General features: G+C 40.6%; 1 protein-coding gene across 3 annotated transcripts in view; it reads left to right on the top strand.

The window, feature by feature from the left end:
- Positions 1–3505: 3505 nt before the first annotated feature.
- Positions 3506–13720, top strand: part of LOC132401744 (divergent protein kinase domain 1A-like) — a 77688-nt gene continuing 67473 nt past the window's right edge. Inside the window, exon 1 of one of the 3 annotated variants that reach the window (XM_059983897.1) lies at positions 3506–3843. In XM_059983897.1, the coding sequence (XP_059839880.1) occupies positions 3763–3843 (81 nt within the window). In that variant the 5' untranslated portion in view covers positions 3506–3762. The remainder of the gene's footprint in view (positions 3844–13720) is intronic. The other 2 variants (XM_059983895.1, XM_059983896.1) reach the window with 2 other exon arrangements.

Raw genomic sequence — 13720 nt, 5'->3', positions numbered from 1 at the left:
GTGAACATCTGCAGTTTTGTACTTTTTCGAAAATTAAGCCTTGTTTTTACATTCAGTTACCCATCACAGTGCAAAAGAAAATGAGTAAAAGAAAAGCAGAAAATGATAGTAAGCATGAATTCAATGAACAGTGGGAAAATGAGTTCTTATTTATAGCGGGGTCCATCAGGAAAACCATTGTGCATTGTTTGTGAAAACACTTACTCACATAATAGAAGATATGATCTTAATAGACACTATAAAACACAACATCACACTGAAATAGAAGGAAAACTGAAGCTAGAGCTTGGGTCTGAGTTACAAAAAGAATATGTGATTAAGAAAAAGGAAGAAATAAAAAGAAGACATAATATATTTGTTAATATATCATGTAAAATGCTAAATATGTCTATATTAACATTTTTACAAGAATTGAATGGGGGTACAAGAGTTGTATGGCACATCTGAACTCGTGTGTGAAAAAATTGACACATGGAATGTAAAAGGTTGGCCACCCCTGTTGTAGATGGTCAAAAGTGTTTAGGAAGTCAGGAGGTAGGTCCCTACAGCAAAGTTATTGAAACAAAGAATCAGAATCACAATCAGGTTTATTATCACCGGCCTGTGACATGAAATTTGTTAACTCAGCAGCAGCAGTTCAATGCAATACATAATCTAGCAGAGAGAGAGAGAGAGAGAGAGAGAGAGAGAAAAATAATAAAATAAAGCATAATAAATAAAAAAGTAGATCAGTTATGTATATTGAATAGATTATTTTTTAAAAATGTGCAAGAACAGAAATACTGTATATTAAAAAAAAGTGCGGTAATGTCCAAAGCTTCAAAGTCCATTTAGGAATCAGATGGCAGAGGGGAAGAAGCTGTTCCTGAATTACTGAGTGTGTTTCTTCAGGCTTCTGTATCTCCTACCTGATGTTAACAGTGAGAAATGTGCTTGCCCTGGGTGCTGGATGTCCTCAACAATGGAAGCTGCCTTTCTGAGACACCACTTCCTTAAGATGTCCTGGACACTTTGTAGGCTAGTACCCAAGGTGGAGCTGACTAGATTTACAACCTTCTGCAGCTTCTTTTGGTTATGTGCAGTAGCCCCTCCACACCAGACAGTGATGCAGCCTGTCAGAATGCTCTCCATGGTGCAACTAAGTTTTTGAGTGTATTTGTTGACATGCCATATCGCTTCAAACTCCTAATAAAGTATAGCCGCTGTCTTGCCTTCTTTATGACTACATTAATATGCTGGGACCAGGTTAGATCCTCAGAGATCTTGACACCCAGGAACTTGAAGCTGCTCACTCTCTCCACTTCTGATCCCTCTATGAGGATTGGTATGTGTTCCTTCGTCTTACCCTTCCTGAAGTCCACAATCAGCTCTTTCATCTTACTGACATTGAGTGCCAGGTTGTTGCTGTGGCACCACTCCACTAGTTGGCATATCTCACTCCTGTACGCCCTCTCGTCACCACCTGAGATTCTACCAACAATGGTTGTATCGTCAGCAAATTTGTAGATGGTGTTTGAGATACGCCTAGCCATGCATTTACAGGATAGAAGGAAACCATTGTTTCCCTGCTGAAATACCCTCTCTCTGACTTAATAACATCCCTGCCCTTTAACCCTCTCACTACCACTGCTACTTTATCAGCCACCAGTACCTAGCATCACTTTATGTGCATACTATCAGCGTATGTGTATAGGCTAATCTTACGTATTTATATTTATTGTGTTCTTTATGCTTGCTGCTTTTTATCCAGACTAACAACAATTTCACCTTCCTTTACACTCGTGTATTGAAGAATGACAAGAAACAATCTTGAATCTTGTATTCGCAGTATTAATGTGGCCAGTCTGATTAAGTTACTGACCACTGGAGATGTGTGCCAAAATTACCTGCCTCTATTTTGCTAGCCGTTCCCTGGCACTTTTGTAGCCTAAATCAACCCGAGAGGTCATCCGAGTCTGGCTCCATGGACCCATGCACTGCTTCATCAACGGCTGCTGGAAACAGATTCATTTATAGCATTTGAAAAGAAATTTCAATAATACTTTGAACAGAAAAAACTTTGCAAGTATTGTGGAATGAGAGCAGGAAATGATCTGGCACAGGAACAATAGTCAAAATGGCTTGATTCATTCTGAGACTTGCCTTCAGTTTTTTTTCACTATACAGTACTTAACAGAGTAGAACAGTGTGAACCTGATGAAATCTGCTGCATTTAAAATAGCCTACTCACTGGGTGTTTGTGGTTTATTTTTACAAGCTATCTACATATTTGTCAGCTATGCTATGTTTTAAAAGTTGGGGTGAATACAGTCCTCTGTCATTTAAGAATCTGCTTAACACTACACAGAATCCAGGGTTTGAACACCATTTTTATGCTTTTGTGACCAAAACTAAATTCAGCCTGAGGGCAAACCAGGCATTTTATCAAGTGCCTGACTTAAATTGCTGTTACCAATAAGCATGTTGCTTGCTTGCATAATTGCTGTGCTGCATTTAAACATGGCCATTATAAATACAACCTGTTACACCAGATTTCTATCATTCTATTGTGAGGTTAGGTCTAGATCTTAATCATTTGTTATTTTGTGTTATTTGGGAAATTTTAAGATTTTCTGCAAAAGTAGTAGGATCAGTTACTTTAATTGGGCCACCATTAAAATCAGGTTTATTACCATCGACATATTGTGAAATTTGTTGTAGTATAGTATAAAACATGAAAACTACAGTAAGTTACAAAAATAAATTGGTAATGCAAAAGATTTTAGTTGCTTACCTCAGAATCGGAATGTGGCATGGTGCAGATCCTAATCTGGGGATTTCAGAGGATGATTTATACCAAACAAACATTTCCCTGTGTCCTAACTAAAATTTATGTCACAACAAACATCACTAAAATCAATTACCTATTGATCTCATTGTTGTAGGATGTTTCCTTAATCACATTACAGCAATTGGCTGCATTTCAATAAATTGGCTGAAAATCCCTTTGAGTAAAAGGTGCAAGCTAAGCAAATTTTTTTGCCCCTTTTACTTCAGTAGTTCGGTCAGTAGTATCACAGATAATAGGTACAAATCCTACTTCAGAAGAATGAATCGCAGTCCTACCACCCCCCCCCCACCCCCACACAAAGTTGGAGTTTATGTGTCCGTTGGAGTATGCACTGAAAAACCTATGTAAGTGCCTAATTCTGACAGAACAAGATTTATCTCCTACAATAAACTGCAGCTATCTAAAATCCCTGGTGATTTTCATAAATTACCAGATACTTAGGGTCAAATATGGGACATTCCTGATATAACTATTTATCAGCATGTTCTCATATCACAGTTTGATGGCCAGAAGTGCCTGCTGCTTTTCGTACATTGGCTTCACTTCACATTATGTGCTCGATTTATTAGGCATTCGTCCCCTGTGCGAGCCCAGCCCCTGCTTTAATGATTCACAAAGTCACGTTCGCTGTTCTTTTTGTCTGCAGTTGGAGGGAGAAATTGTGTCGGCTAACTCCTGGCCGCGTTCCAAAAAGCTGCCGGGCGGCAGAGCGCCTTTAAACGCAAAGTGGTCGGAACCGCCGGAGCAGCAAATGACAGCTCCTGCTCTGAAGCAGGCGAGCAAAGGAGGCAAATGAAGCTCCTAATGAGCACGCCGGATACCGGTGGTGATTTGCGTGGGCTTTATTTAGGTGGCTGCGAACTGTTCGAGGGCGAGTGAACGTTACCAGAGGGAAGCGATGAAATAGGGAGGCGGGCGGGCGGCCGGAGTGGATGTGCTACATTGCCATGGCGAGGGGACTGCTTCCCTGGGCCTCCCTGAGGAAGATCTGCGGCAGTCACTACTACATCCAGGTGGGTGAATCCGTCTGTTGCGAGCCAGTGTTTTACGTTTAGGGAAGCTCCTCGGTTTGTATGGGGAGGGACGGTCCGCGGATGGGGAGGGAGGGGGAGCGGGATGGCGAGCACCGCCGGCGATTTAACGGTCGTCAGCCGGACCGGCGGGGCGCCGTCACGTGAGGCGGCCGCGGTCTGCTGCGCGCGCGGACGGGGTCTGCACCGAATGAATGGCCAGGGCGCAGCGCGAGCGCGGGCAGCTGCAACCGCCGCTCCCCCTCCCAAAAAAAAACCCGGGTCGTGCCCAGTCCACTTCCTTCCACACACAGCCGTAACCCTCCTGTACGTACCGAATGCTGCGTGTGTGTACACCGGGCATTCTCTCTGAGCGCTGTCAGCACCGTCTTTATCTGAAGCGCTGGGTTTTTTTTGTAAAGATATCATAAACGTTCTTTTCAGAACGGGTTGCTCTCTAATGTATTGCTTTTATTCGGCTGGATTTTTTTTTAAAAAAGTAAGCCAGCCGCCTGGGCGGTCTTTATTGTCACTCAGAGTATGTAATAATGCAACAAAGGACGATTTATGTGCTGTAGAAAACATTGCTTCATTGGGTATCGAATTGCATTGTAAATAGTAACGCTGAGTTGGGATTTCTTGCGACACAAAGCATATTTCGGAGTTCAAGGTGATCCGTGTAAAATCCCATCAAGCCGACTATATCTCTGCTTGCAAGATGTGTTCGGTTCTCTTGTGGCATTGTTTGTAGTAGTGCTTGGGAAATTAATCAATATTCTTCCCCTTCCTTATCCCTCTGGAAGTGACGCACTGAAACTACTAAATGTTCGGTGAAAGTATAGAATCTCATGGTTGTCATGTAATTAAAAAAAAACATCGGTCTGGTGTGCGGTCCGTTCCGATGGTCCCCTTCACCTGGAGAGTGGGTCAACCAATAATCAATTGACTATTATGTGAGCTTTCGAATCAGCTCGGTATTTTTCGTCGTTGATTAAGATATGGAATTAACCAAACCAAGAGGGAATCCATCTTTAATACCACTTGAGGCTGAGAATAAAATGCTGCAAGCAGCCTGAAAGGGTTTCGCAGCATAAATTCCTTGACTCCTGTGCTGATTGATCGAATCCTCTCCCTCGCACCCCCCCCCCCCCCAAGATTGACGGTACTAATTACACCTGAGGTGAATAGATTGCCACATGATTTTAAAACACTTGGTTTAAGATAATATTACCAATATAAGTAAGAGGAAAGCAGAGAGATTTTTGTTAGGAAAATAGATTTTTTTTTTATTTCCCCTTTTTAATGTTTCCTGGGATATTTCTTGTACAAAAAAATTAGCTCTTACTTTTGTTTATTTTCCCACCTTCTTGTTTGATTTCCATGCTGATTTTTTTTCTCCATCGAAATGGTATACTGATGCATATCTTCATTCATGAATCTCCTGTGTTTACCTCTCTAATTGATTTGGTAGAAATGTCTTGTAATCTGGTGGATTTGTCAAGCTCCACAAAGCACATAAGGGGAGTGATGCACTGCACTGTCAAATATACTGACTTTTGGATAGTGTGTTTCTTTCTCGTGTAGTTCTACGAGGAGAAAATGTTTCTAACAGGAAGTGGAAACCTCGCATCAGCTGCAGCCAGAGTGCTTGCACCTTGGGTGAAGGGAGAGGGGCTTTCCCTACTGGCACATCGTTATGTGCAAGACCATAAGACATAGGACCAGAATTAGGCCATTCAGCCCATTGAGTGTTCTGCCATTCCATCATGACCGAGTAAAAGACATTAAGTCTATCTGGAAGAAAGATGTCACAGTTATTGAAATGCAGGATGGACTTTTTAGTCCATTATGTTTTGAACGCCCTGCCAAATGAATCTCTTGTCTCTGGTGTCACAGAAATGGCTGTAAATTCTTTGAGTTATCACACTTTTCCCTTCCTGATGGTAAAGGAAAGCAGAACTCTTGCTGGTTAGAGTATCCAAGGTAGGGCTGGAGTGCAGCTTTGTAAATGCCATACAAATGCACTGGATAACGTGATTGAGCCCAGGTCACTGGATTTGTGGGGCAGCAACTGCACTTGGTGTGTGACCCTATTTCTTCTGTTCCCTCATTCGCCCAACTCAGAGGTGTATTCCAGTGGAACGATGTTTCTTTTCCACTTTCAGTACCAGCTTTTCTAAATTTTTAATTTAAATTTGCATTTTCTAGCAAATCATGCTGCGAACATCTGTTAAACAGGAATCAAATGGATGTAGTCCAAGCTTGCTTCAGTTGATGTTCTTACAGCATAGAGAACAACATGACTTTTATCCCTTTAACATGGGACTGGATTTGAACTCAATTCCAAAAATGTAACCAGTTTCCTCCCCTAACGCTTGTCAAGTAACCCCTGAGTTCCTTTTTTTTAATGTATATTGATCACTCGAACAAACTAACGTTAGTTCCATGTTTGGCTTTCACTAATTCAATCTGTTCTTTGACCAGGTCTTTATAACTTAATTTGGAACTTTTATTTTGGATCTGTCTTCCAGATTTGCCATTTTGCATATTTCTATCAAATCATGTCAATGGTCACGTTTCTCAGAAGGTGAATTACCCAGTTGTTTTGCCTTTTTCCATATGACATAAAATTTACGTTGTAAATGTTTTGATGCTTTCGTGTTTCATCTTGTGCTTTAATAAAAACTATTTGCATATGATTCATTTTGTAATGTAGGAAAAGCAGTCTTGAGGCATTTAATAGGAACACAGTCAAATAAAATTTGATACTAATCTAGATAAGGTTCCTGAGGGGCAGATGTCATAGTTGGTCATAGAGGGAATATCCAAAAGAAGGGAAGTTAAAAGTATAGCTGCCAGTGGTGAAGCAATAAATTTGGGAATGTTCAAACAAATCCAGATACCTTGAGTTGTAGGGATGATGGAAATTGTGCAGATAGGGAAGGGCAATTGTTATGGACGAATTCTGAAAACAAAGATGAAAAGTTTTGGAACTGACATGCACAGGATTATGCACAAAATGTACAGAAGACTCAATGTATTGATCTTGTCAAATGATTTATATAAAAAAAATTGCAATCAGATTGGATGTTTTCAGCCTGAAAGGAGACGAACGATACATGAAACATTTTTGATATTATTTTTCATAAGATCATATTAATTTTTGTTTACAAAAGAACCATGAGTTAAAATAAGAAAATGCAGTTCAAGAAGCAGAATGTTCAGTGGTAGGAAAGAACAAAGGTCTATTTATAGTGTATATTCCCAAAACCTCAAAGGAAGCAGAACTATTAATGAGGTACTTTTAAAAATTCATTTGGAATACTTTTTCTTGATTGGTTAAGATCTAGAATATAAGAGAAGGAAGGTTATGCTCAAACTGCATACAATTGAGTGTTTGAGTGTGGTTCGGAAAGATGTGATTTGACTAAAATAAGTGGAGTGGAGATTAACACGGATTTTGACCAGACTGGAAATTTTACTAATGAGAAAGAATTGGATATATCAGAATTGTTTTATTTTGAATAATCTGAAATGCTTCTATAATTGAGGTGTAAGATGTATAGTGCTGTAGATGAGAGAAACCAAGGAATATGTGTATATAGTTCCCTGAAAATGGAACCACAGATGGTGAAGAAAGCAACTGGAATAATTCAACTTTTTTTTTGCTTTGACCGTCTGAGGTACTCAACTACTTCAAACAGGCATAATTTTTATACTGGTGTTCAAGAAGAATGTACTATCTGCCTCAATACCTATCACCCATTAGCACATGCGTCCATCATGATGAAATGCTTTAAGAAGTTGGTCATAACTTCTTTCCTCCTGCTGAGCAGTGACCTGCATCTGCTCCAATTTGCCTACCTTCACAGAAGGGCAGCAGCAGATGCCTCCTCGTTTGCCCTTCATTCAACTGTGGAACTGAATAAAGTTTATGATCTAATGGAACCCCTGGACAATTAAGATGCACATGTCAAATGCTCTTCGTTGACTGCAGCTCAGCTTTCAACACTATCATCCCCACGAAACACATCACTAAACTACAAGACCAATAAGGTATAGAGGCAGTATTTAAACCATTAAGCCCATTGAGTCGGCTACACTATTTCATCATGGCTGATCCATTTTCCCTCTCAACTCCATTCTCCTGCTTTCTCCCTGTAAACTTTCACACCCTGACTAATAAAGAACCTATCAACCTCTGTCTTAAATACATCCAAGGACCTGGTCCCCAAAGCTGCCTGTGGCAAAGAACTCCACAGATTCACTACCCTCCAGTGAAAGAAATTCCTCCTCACCTCTGTTCTGAATGGATGCTCCTCTTTTCTGAGGCGGATTCTCCTACCATAGCATACATCTTCTCCACATTGACTGTATTTGGACCTTTTAACATTTTAACAAGTACAGGCCCAGTGTCTTCAAATTCCCCTTTCTTTCCTCCTGGAATTATTCTCATGAGCTTTCTCTGAACCCCTTCCAATGTCAGCACATCCTTTTTTTTTTAGGAAATCCTACACAAAGACTCGTGTCTTTTTACTCATTGGATTTTTGAATTTTCTCCTTGTTTAGAATATAGTGTATGCTTTTATTTCTTTGACTAAAGTACATGACCAAACACTTCATGACACTATATTCCACCAACCACTTCTTTGCCCATTATCCTAATCTGACTAAATCCTTCTGTAGCTTCTCTGCTTTCTCAACATTTCATCCACCTATCTACGAATCATCCACAAACCTGGCCATAAAGTCATCAATTCTCTCATCGAAATCATTGGCATTTCACATTTAAAGAAGTGGTCCCAATATCAATCCCCGTGGAACACCACTACTTACCGGCAGTCAACCAGAAAAGGCTCCCTTTATTTCCACTCTTTGTCTCTTGCCAGTCAGCTAAAACTCTATGCTAGTATCTTTCCTATAATACCATAGGCTTGTATCTTGTTAAGCAGCCTCATGTGCAGCACTTTGTTAAAGGCCTTCTGGAAATCCAAGTACTCAACGTGCATTGATTCTCCTTTGTCAATCTTGTCTGTTAAATGGCCTATAATTTCCTGTCTTGCTTCTGTCCCTTCTTAAAGAGTGGGGTGACATTTGCAGTTTTCCAGACCTCCAGAATCTAGTGATTCTTAAAGATCATTACTAATGCCTCCACAATCTCTTCAGCTATCTTGTTCAGAAACCTGGAGTGTGGTCCTTCTGGTGTCTTATCTACCTTCAGACTTTTCAACTTCCTAAGCACCTCCCTAGTAATAGCAACTGCACTCACTCCTGCCCTTGACACTTTGAACTTGTGGAAAAACTGCTAGTACCTTCCATAGTGAAAATGGAGGCAAAATACTTTTAAGAGGTAGTAATGGAAGATAATTTCCTTATCCTCCATTACTACCTCTAGCATTATTTTCCAGTGATCTGATATCTAATCTCACCTTTACTCTTTTTATATATATATATATAAAATCTCATCCTCCTGCCAAATTAGTTTAAACTGTCTGCAACAGCTCTAGCAAACCTGCCCTCGAGGATATTGGTCCCCCTTAGGTTCAGGTGTAACCTAACCTTTTTGTACAGGCCATACTTCCCCCCCCCCCCACCCCTCACCTGCCAAGAGATCTATTCCATTGGTCCAGAAATCTGAAGCTCTGTACCGATTCCTCAGCCACGCTGAAGAATCTGTCAAATCAATCTATTCTTAACCTCACTGGTGCATGGTGCAGGTAGCAAACCAGTGATTACTACTCTGGTGGTACTGCTTTTCAGCTTTCTACCTAACTCCCTAAATTCCCTCTTCAGAACCTCTTCCCTTTCCCTATCTATGTCTTTGGTGCCAATACTTACAAAGACCTCTCTGCTTACCATCCCTCTTCAGAATGCCATAGGCCTGATTCAAGATGTCCCCGACCCTGTCACCTGGGAGGCAACATGCCATTTGGGCATCTCCTTCACGTCCACAAAACTCGTGTCTAATCCTGTATCAAATCCCCTATCACTGCAGTCACCTTCTCACTCCCTTTCTCTGAGCCAAAAGCTCACAAACACTGCTTTGTAAATCACTCGCCCCTACCTGTATAGAGCCTCCTTTTGTCAATTTGTTTGGGCGGCTAGAAAAAGCTTGAAGTCTGAATGCTGCTAGGATCAGGTACAGTTACTACCCTTCAACCATCAGGCTCTTTAACTTCACATTTCCTATCACTGAATGGTTCCCACAAATTATGGACTCGCTTTCAAGGACTCCTCATCTCATGTTCTCAATTTTTATTAGTTATTTATTATTTTTCTGTTTGTAGTTTGTCTTTTCTACGTTGGTTGTCCATTCACCCTTTTGGGTGCAGTCTTTATGGTTCTTAGATTTGCTGAGGATGCCGGCAAGAAAACAAATCTCAGGGTTGTACATGGTGACATATAGAGTGCCTATAAAAAGTATTCCCCCCACTTGGAAGTTCTCATGTTTTATTGTTTTACAACATTGAACCAGAGTGAACTTAATTTGACTTTTTTTTGACACCAAACAACAGAAAAATACTTTTTTATGGCAAAGTGATCTAAATTAAATACAAATATAAAACTCAATTATTGATGGCATAATATGACTCAACAAATCATCACTGGGGTAGCCAATTGATTTTAGAAGTCAGGCAGACAGACAGACATACTTTATTGATCCCGAGGGAAATTGGGTTTCGTTACAGTTGCACCAACCAAGAATGGTGTAGAGATATAGCAATATAAAACCATAAATAAATAATAATAAGTAAATAATGCCAAGTGGAAATAAGTCTCGGACCAGCCTATTGGCTCAGGGTGTCTGACATTCTGAGGGAGGAGTTGTAAAGTTTGATGGCCACAGGCAGGAATGACTTCCTATGACGCTCATTGTTGCATCTCGGTGGAATGAGTCTCTGGCTGAATGTACTCCTGTGCCTAACCAGTACATTATGGAGTGGATGGGAGACATTGTCTAAGATGACATGCAACTTGGACAGCATCCTCTTTTCAGACACCACTGTCAAGAGTCCAGTTCCACCCCCACAACGTCACTGGCCTTACGAATGAGTTTGTTGATTCTGTTGGTGTCTGCTACCCTCAGCCTGCTGCCCCAGCACACAACAGCAAACATGATAGCACTGGCCACCACAGACTCGTAGAACATCCTCAGCATCGTCCGGCAGATGTTAAAGGACTCAGTCTCCTCAGGAAATAGAGATGGCTCTGACTCTTCTTGTAGACAGCCTTAGTGTTCTTTGACCAGTGTAGTTTATTGTCAATTTGTATCCCCAGGTATTTGTAATCCTCCACCATGTCCACATTGACCCCTTGGATGGAAACGGGTCACCGGTGCCTTAGCCCTCCTCAGGTCCACCACCAGATCCTTGGTCTTTTTCACATTAAGCTGCAGATGATTCTGCTCGCACCATGTGACAAAGTTTCCCACCGTAGTCCTGTACTCACATAATTAGTTAAATGGAGATCTGGTTTTGGAGACCTACATGCAGTCAAGGTGTTTCAATTGATAGTGGTATAAATACAAATGTATCTGGAAGGTCCAAATGTTGGAGTATCATTATCTGGGCAATAATTACACCATGAAGACAAAAAAAAAACACTCCAAGCAACTCCGCAAAAAGGTTATTGATTGAGATGGATTTCCAAGTCATTGAATATCCCTTGGGGTATAGTTAAGTCAATCAAATTAATCTGCCTAGAGCAGGCCGTCCACAAAAACTGAGTGACTTTGCAAGAAGGGGACTAGTGAGGGAGGCTACCAAGAGATCTATGACAGCTCTAGAGGAGTTTCAAGTTTCAGTGGCTGAGATGGGAGAGACCGCACGTACAACACTGTTGCCTGGGTGCTTCACCAGTCGCAGTTTTATGGGAGAGTGGCAAAGAGAAAGTCACTGTTATTTAAAAAAAACACATGCAATTTCAGCTAGAGTTTGCCACAAGGCATGTGGGAGACTCTGACGTTGGCTGGAAGAAGGTTCTAGGGTCTGATGAAACCAAAATTGAGCTTTTTGGCCATCAGACTAAACGCTATGTTTGGCGTAAGCCAAATACCACACATCATCAAAAACTCACATACCTACCACGAAGCATGGTAGTGGTTGCATCATGCTGTGGGGATGCTTCACTGCAGCAGGTGTTGGAATGCTTGTGAAGGTAGAGGGTAAAATGAATGCAGCAAAATACAGGGAAAACCTGGAGGAAATTCTAATGCAATATGCAAGAGAACTACGACTTGGGAGACAAATTGTTTTCCAGCAACCTAATGCTTAAAAAGGAATGACTTAAAAACAACAAAGTTAATGTCCTGGACTGGCCAAGTCAGAGTCCAGACTTGAATACAATTGAGAGTTTGTGGTTGGACTTTAAACGGGCTGTTCACTCGTGCAATCTGATAGATTGTAAAGAAGTATGGGGAGAAAATTGCAGCGTCCAGATGTGCAAAGCTGATAGAGACCTATCCACACAGACTCAAGCATGTAATTGCTGCCAAAGGTGCATCTAGTAAATACTGATTTGAAGGTAGTAAATACTCATGCAATCAATTATTTTGTGTTTTAATCTTTGAGTTTAATTTCGATCACTTTGTAGAGATTTGTTTTCACTTTGACACAAGAGTCTTTTTATGTTGATCAGTGGCAAAAACACCAAATTAAATCCATTGTGATTCAATGTTGTAAAACAATAAAATATGAAAACTTCCAAGGGAGATGCATACCTTTTTATAGGCACTGTATGTACTTTGATAATAAATTTACTTTGAATTTTGCTTTCCTGAGACGGCATGTAGCAGGCAGTCCATGAGAGAAGAGGCTGGTTATCGTCATTTACTCAGCTGTGTCCTTTCCTGTGTTCAGGAAAGTTTCCTTAATCCATGTATAGAGGTCCCATCTAGAGAGAACTTGATATCAGATCTCCTGCTGGGAAAGAATTCAGGGCAGGTGACAGAAGATTGTGTAGGGAAACACTTTGCTTCCAGTACTGAATTTTCCAGTTACCCCAGAATCTGGTGATTCATAAAAGATTATTACTAATACCTCAACGATCTCTTCAGCTACCTCTTTCAGAAACCTGGGGAGTAGTTTCAAGATAATTATAGGTAAGTATATTGGTCTGGTCCTCTGGTTGAGATTCTAAATGGAGAAAGGCAGATTTTCTTTTGACGGTATCAAAAAAGATCTGACGTGTGGATTGGGACGGGTTGCTTTCTGGCGAAGGTGTGCTTAGTAAGTGTAAGGCTTTCAAAAGTGAACATTTGAGAGTACAGAGTTTGTATATCCCTGGCTGACTAAAAGGCAAGAATAATGGATTTGGGAAACTAGTTTTGAAGTGTATTGAGATCCACTTAAGAAGAAGGAGGGATATAGCAGGTATAGGCAAGAAGGAACAAATGAAGTACAGGTTTCCCCTGCTATTCGAAGATGGAATGTTCCTATGAAATGGTTTGTAAGCCGGAATGTTGTAAAGTGAAGAAGCAATTACCATTTATTTATATGGGGAAAATTTGTGACCATTCACAGACCCAAAAAATAACCTACCAAATCATGCCAAATAACACATAAAACCTAAAATAACAGTAATATATAGTAAAAGCAGGAATGATCTGATAAATATATAGACTATATAAAGTAGGAATACCTTTCTGCAATTATTACAGCACTGTCCACCATAAAGAAAATCTCACACAAGTGCTCTGGGCAGCACTCGCAGCAAAAACACTTGGCACAAGTGCTCTCAGCAGAAGCACTCTTTCCAGTAACCTCTACGCTATGAAGTTGCCAAACGATTCCAAATAACACATAAAAATACACAGCCTATATAAAGTAGAAGTAATGTCTGTCCAGTGTAGTTTCACTTACCAGAATCAGGAAGATAGTGA

Source organism: Hypanus sabinus, chromosome 11 (assembly GCF_030144855.1).
Source record: "Hypanus sabinus isolate sHypSab1 chromosome 11, sHypSab1.hap1, whole genome shotgun sequence".
Classification (NCBI taxonomy): domain Eukaryota; kingdom Metazoa; phylum Chordata; class Chondrichthyes; order Myliobatiformes; family Dasyatidae; genus Hypanus; species Hypanus sabinus.
Note: the sequence above shows the minus strand (reverse complement) of the source record. Positions and strands in the feature narration are given on the sequence as shown.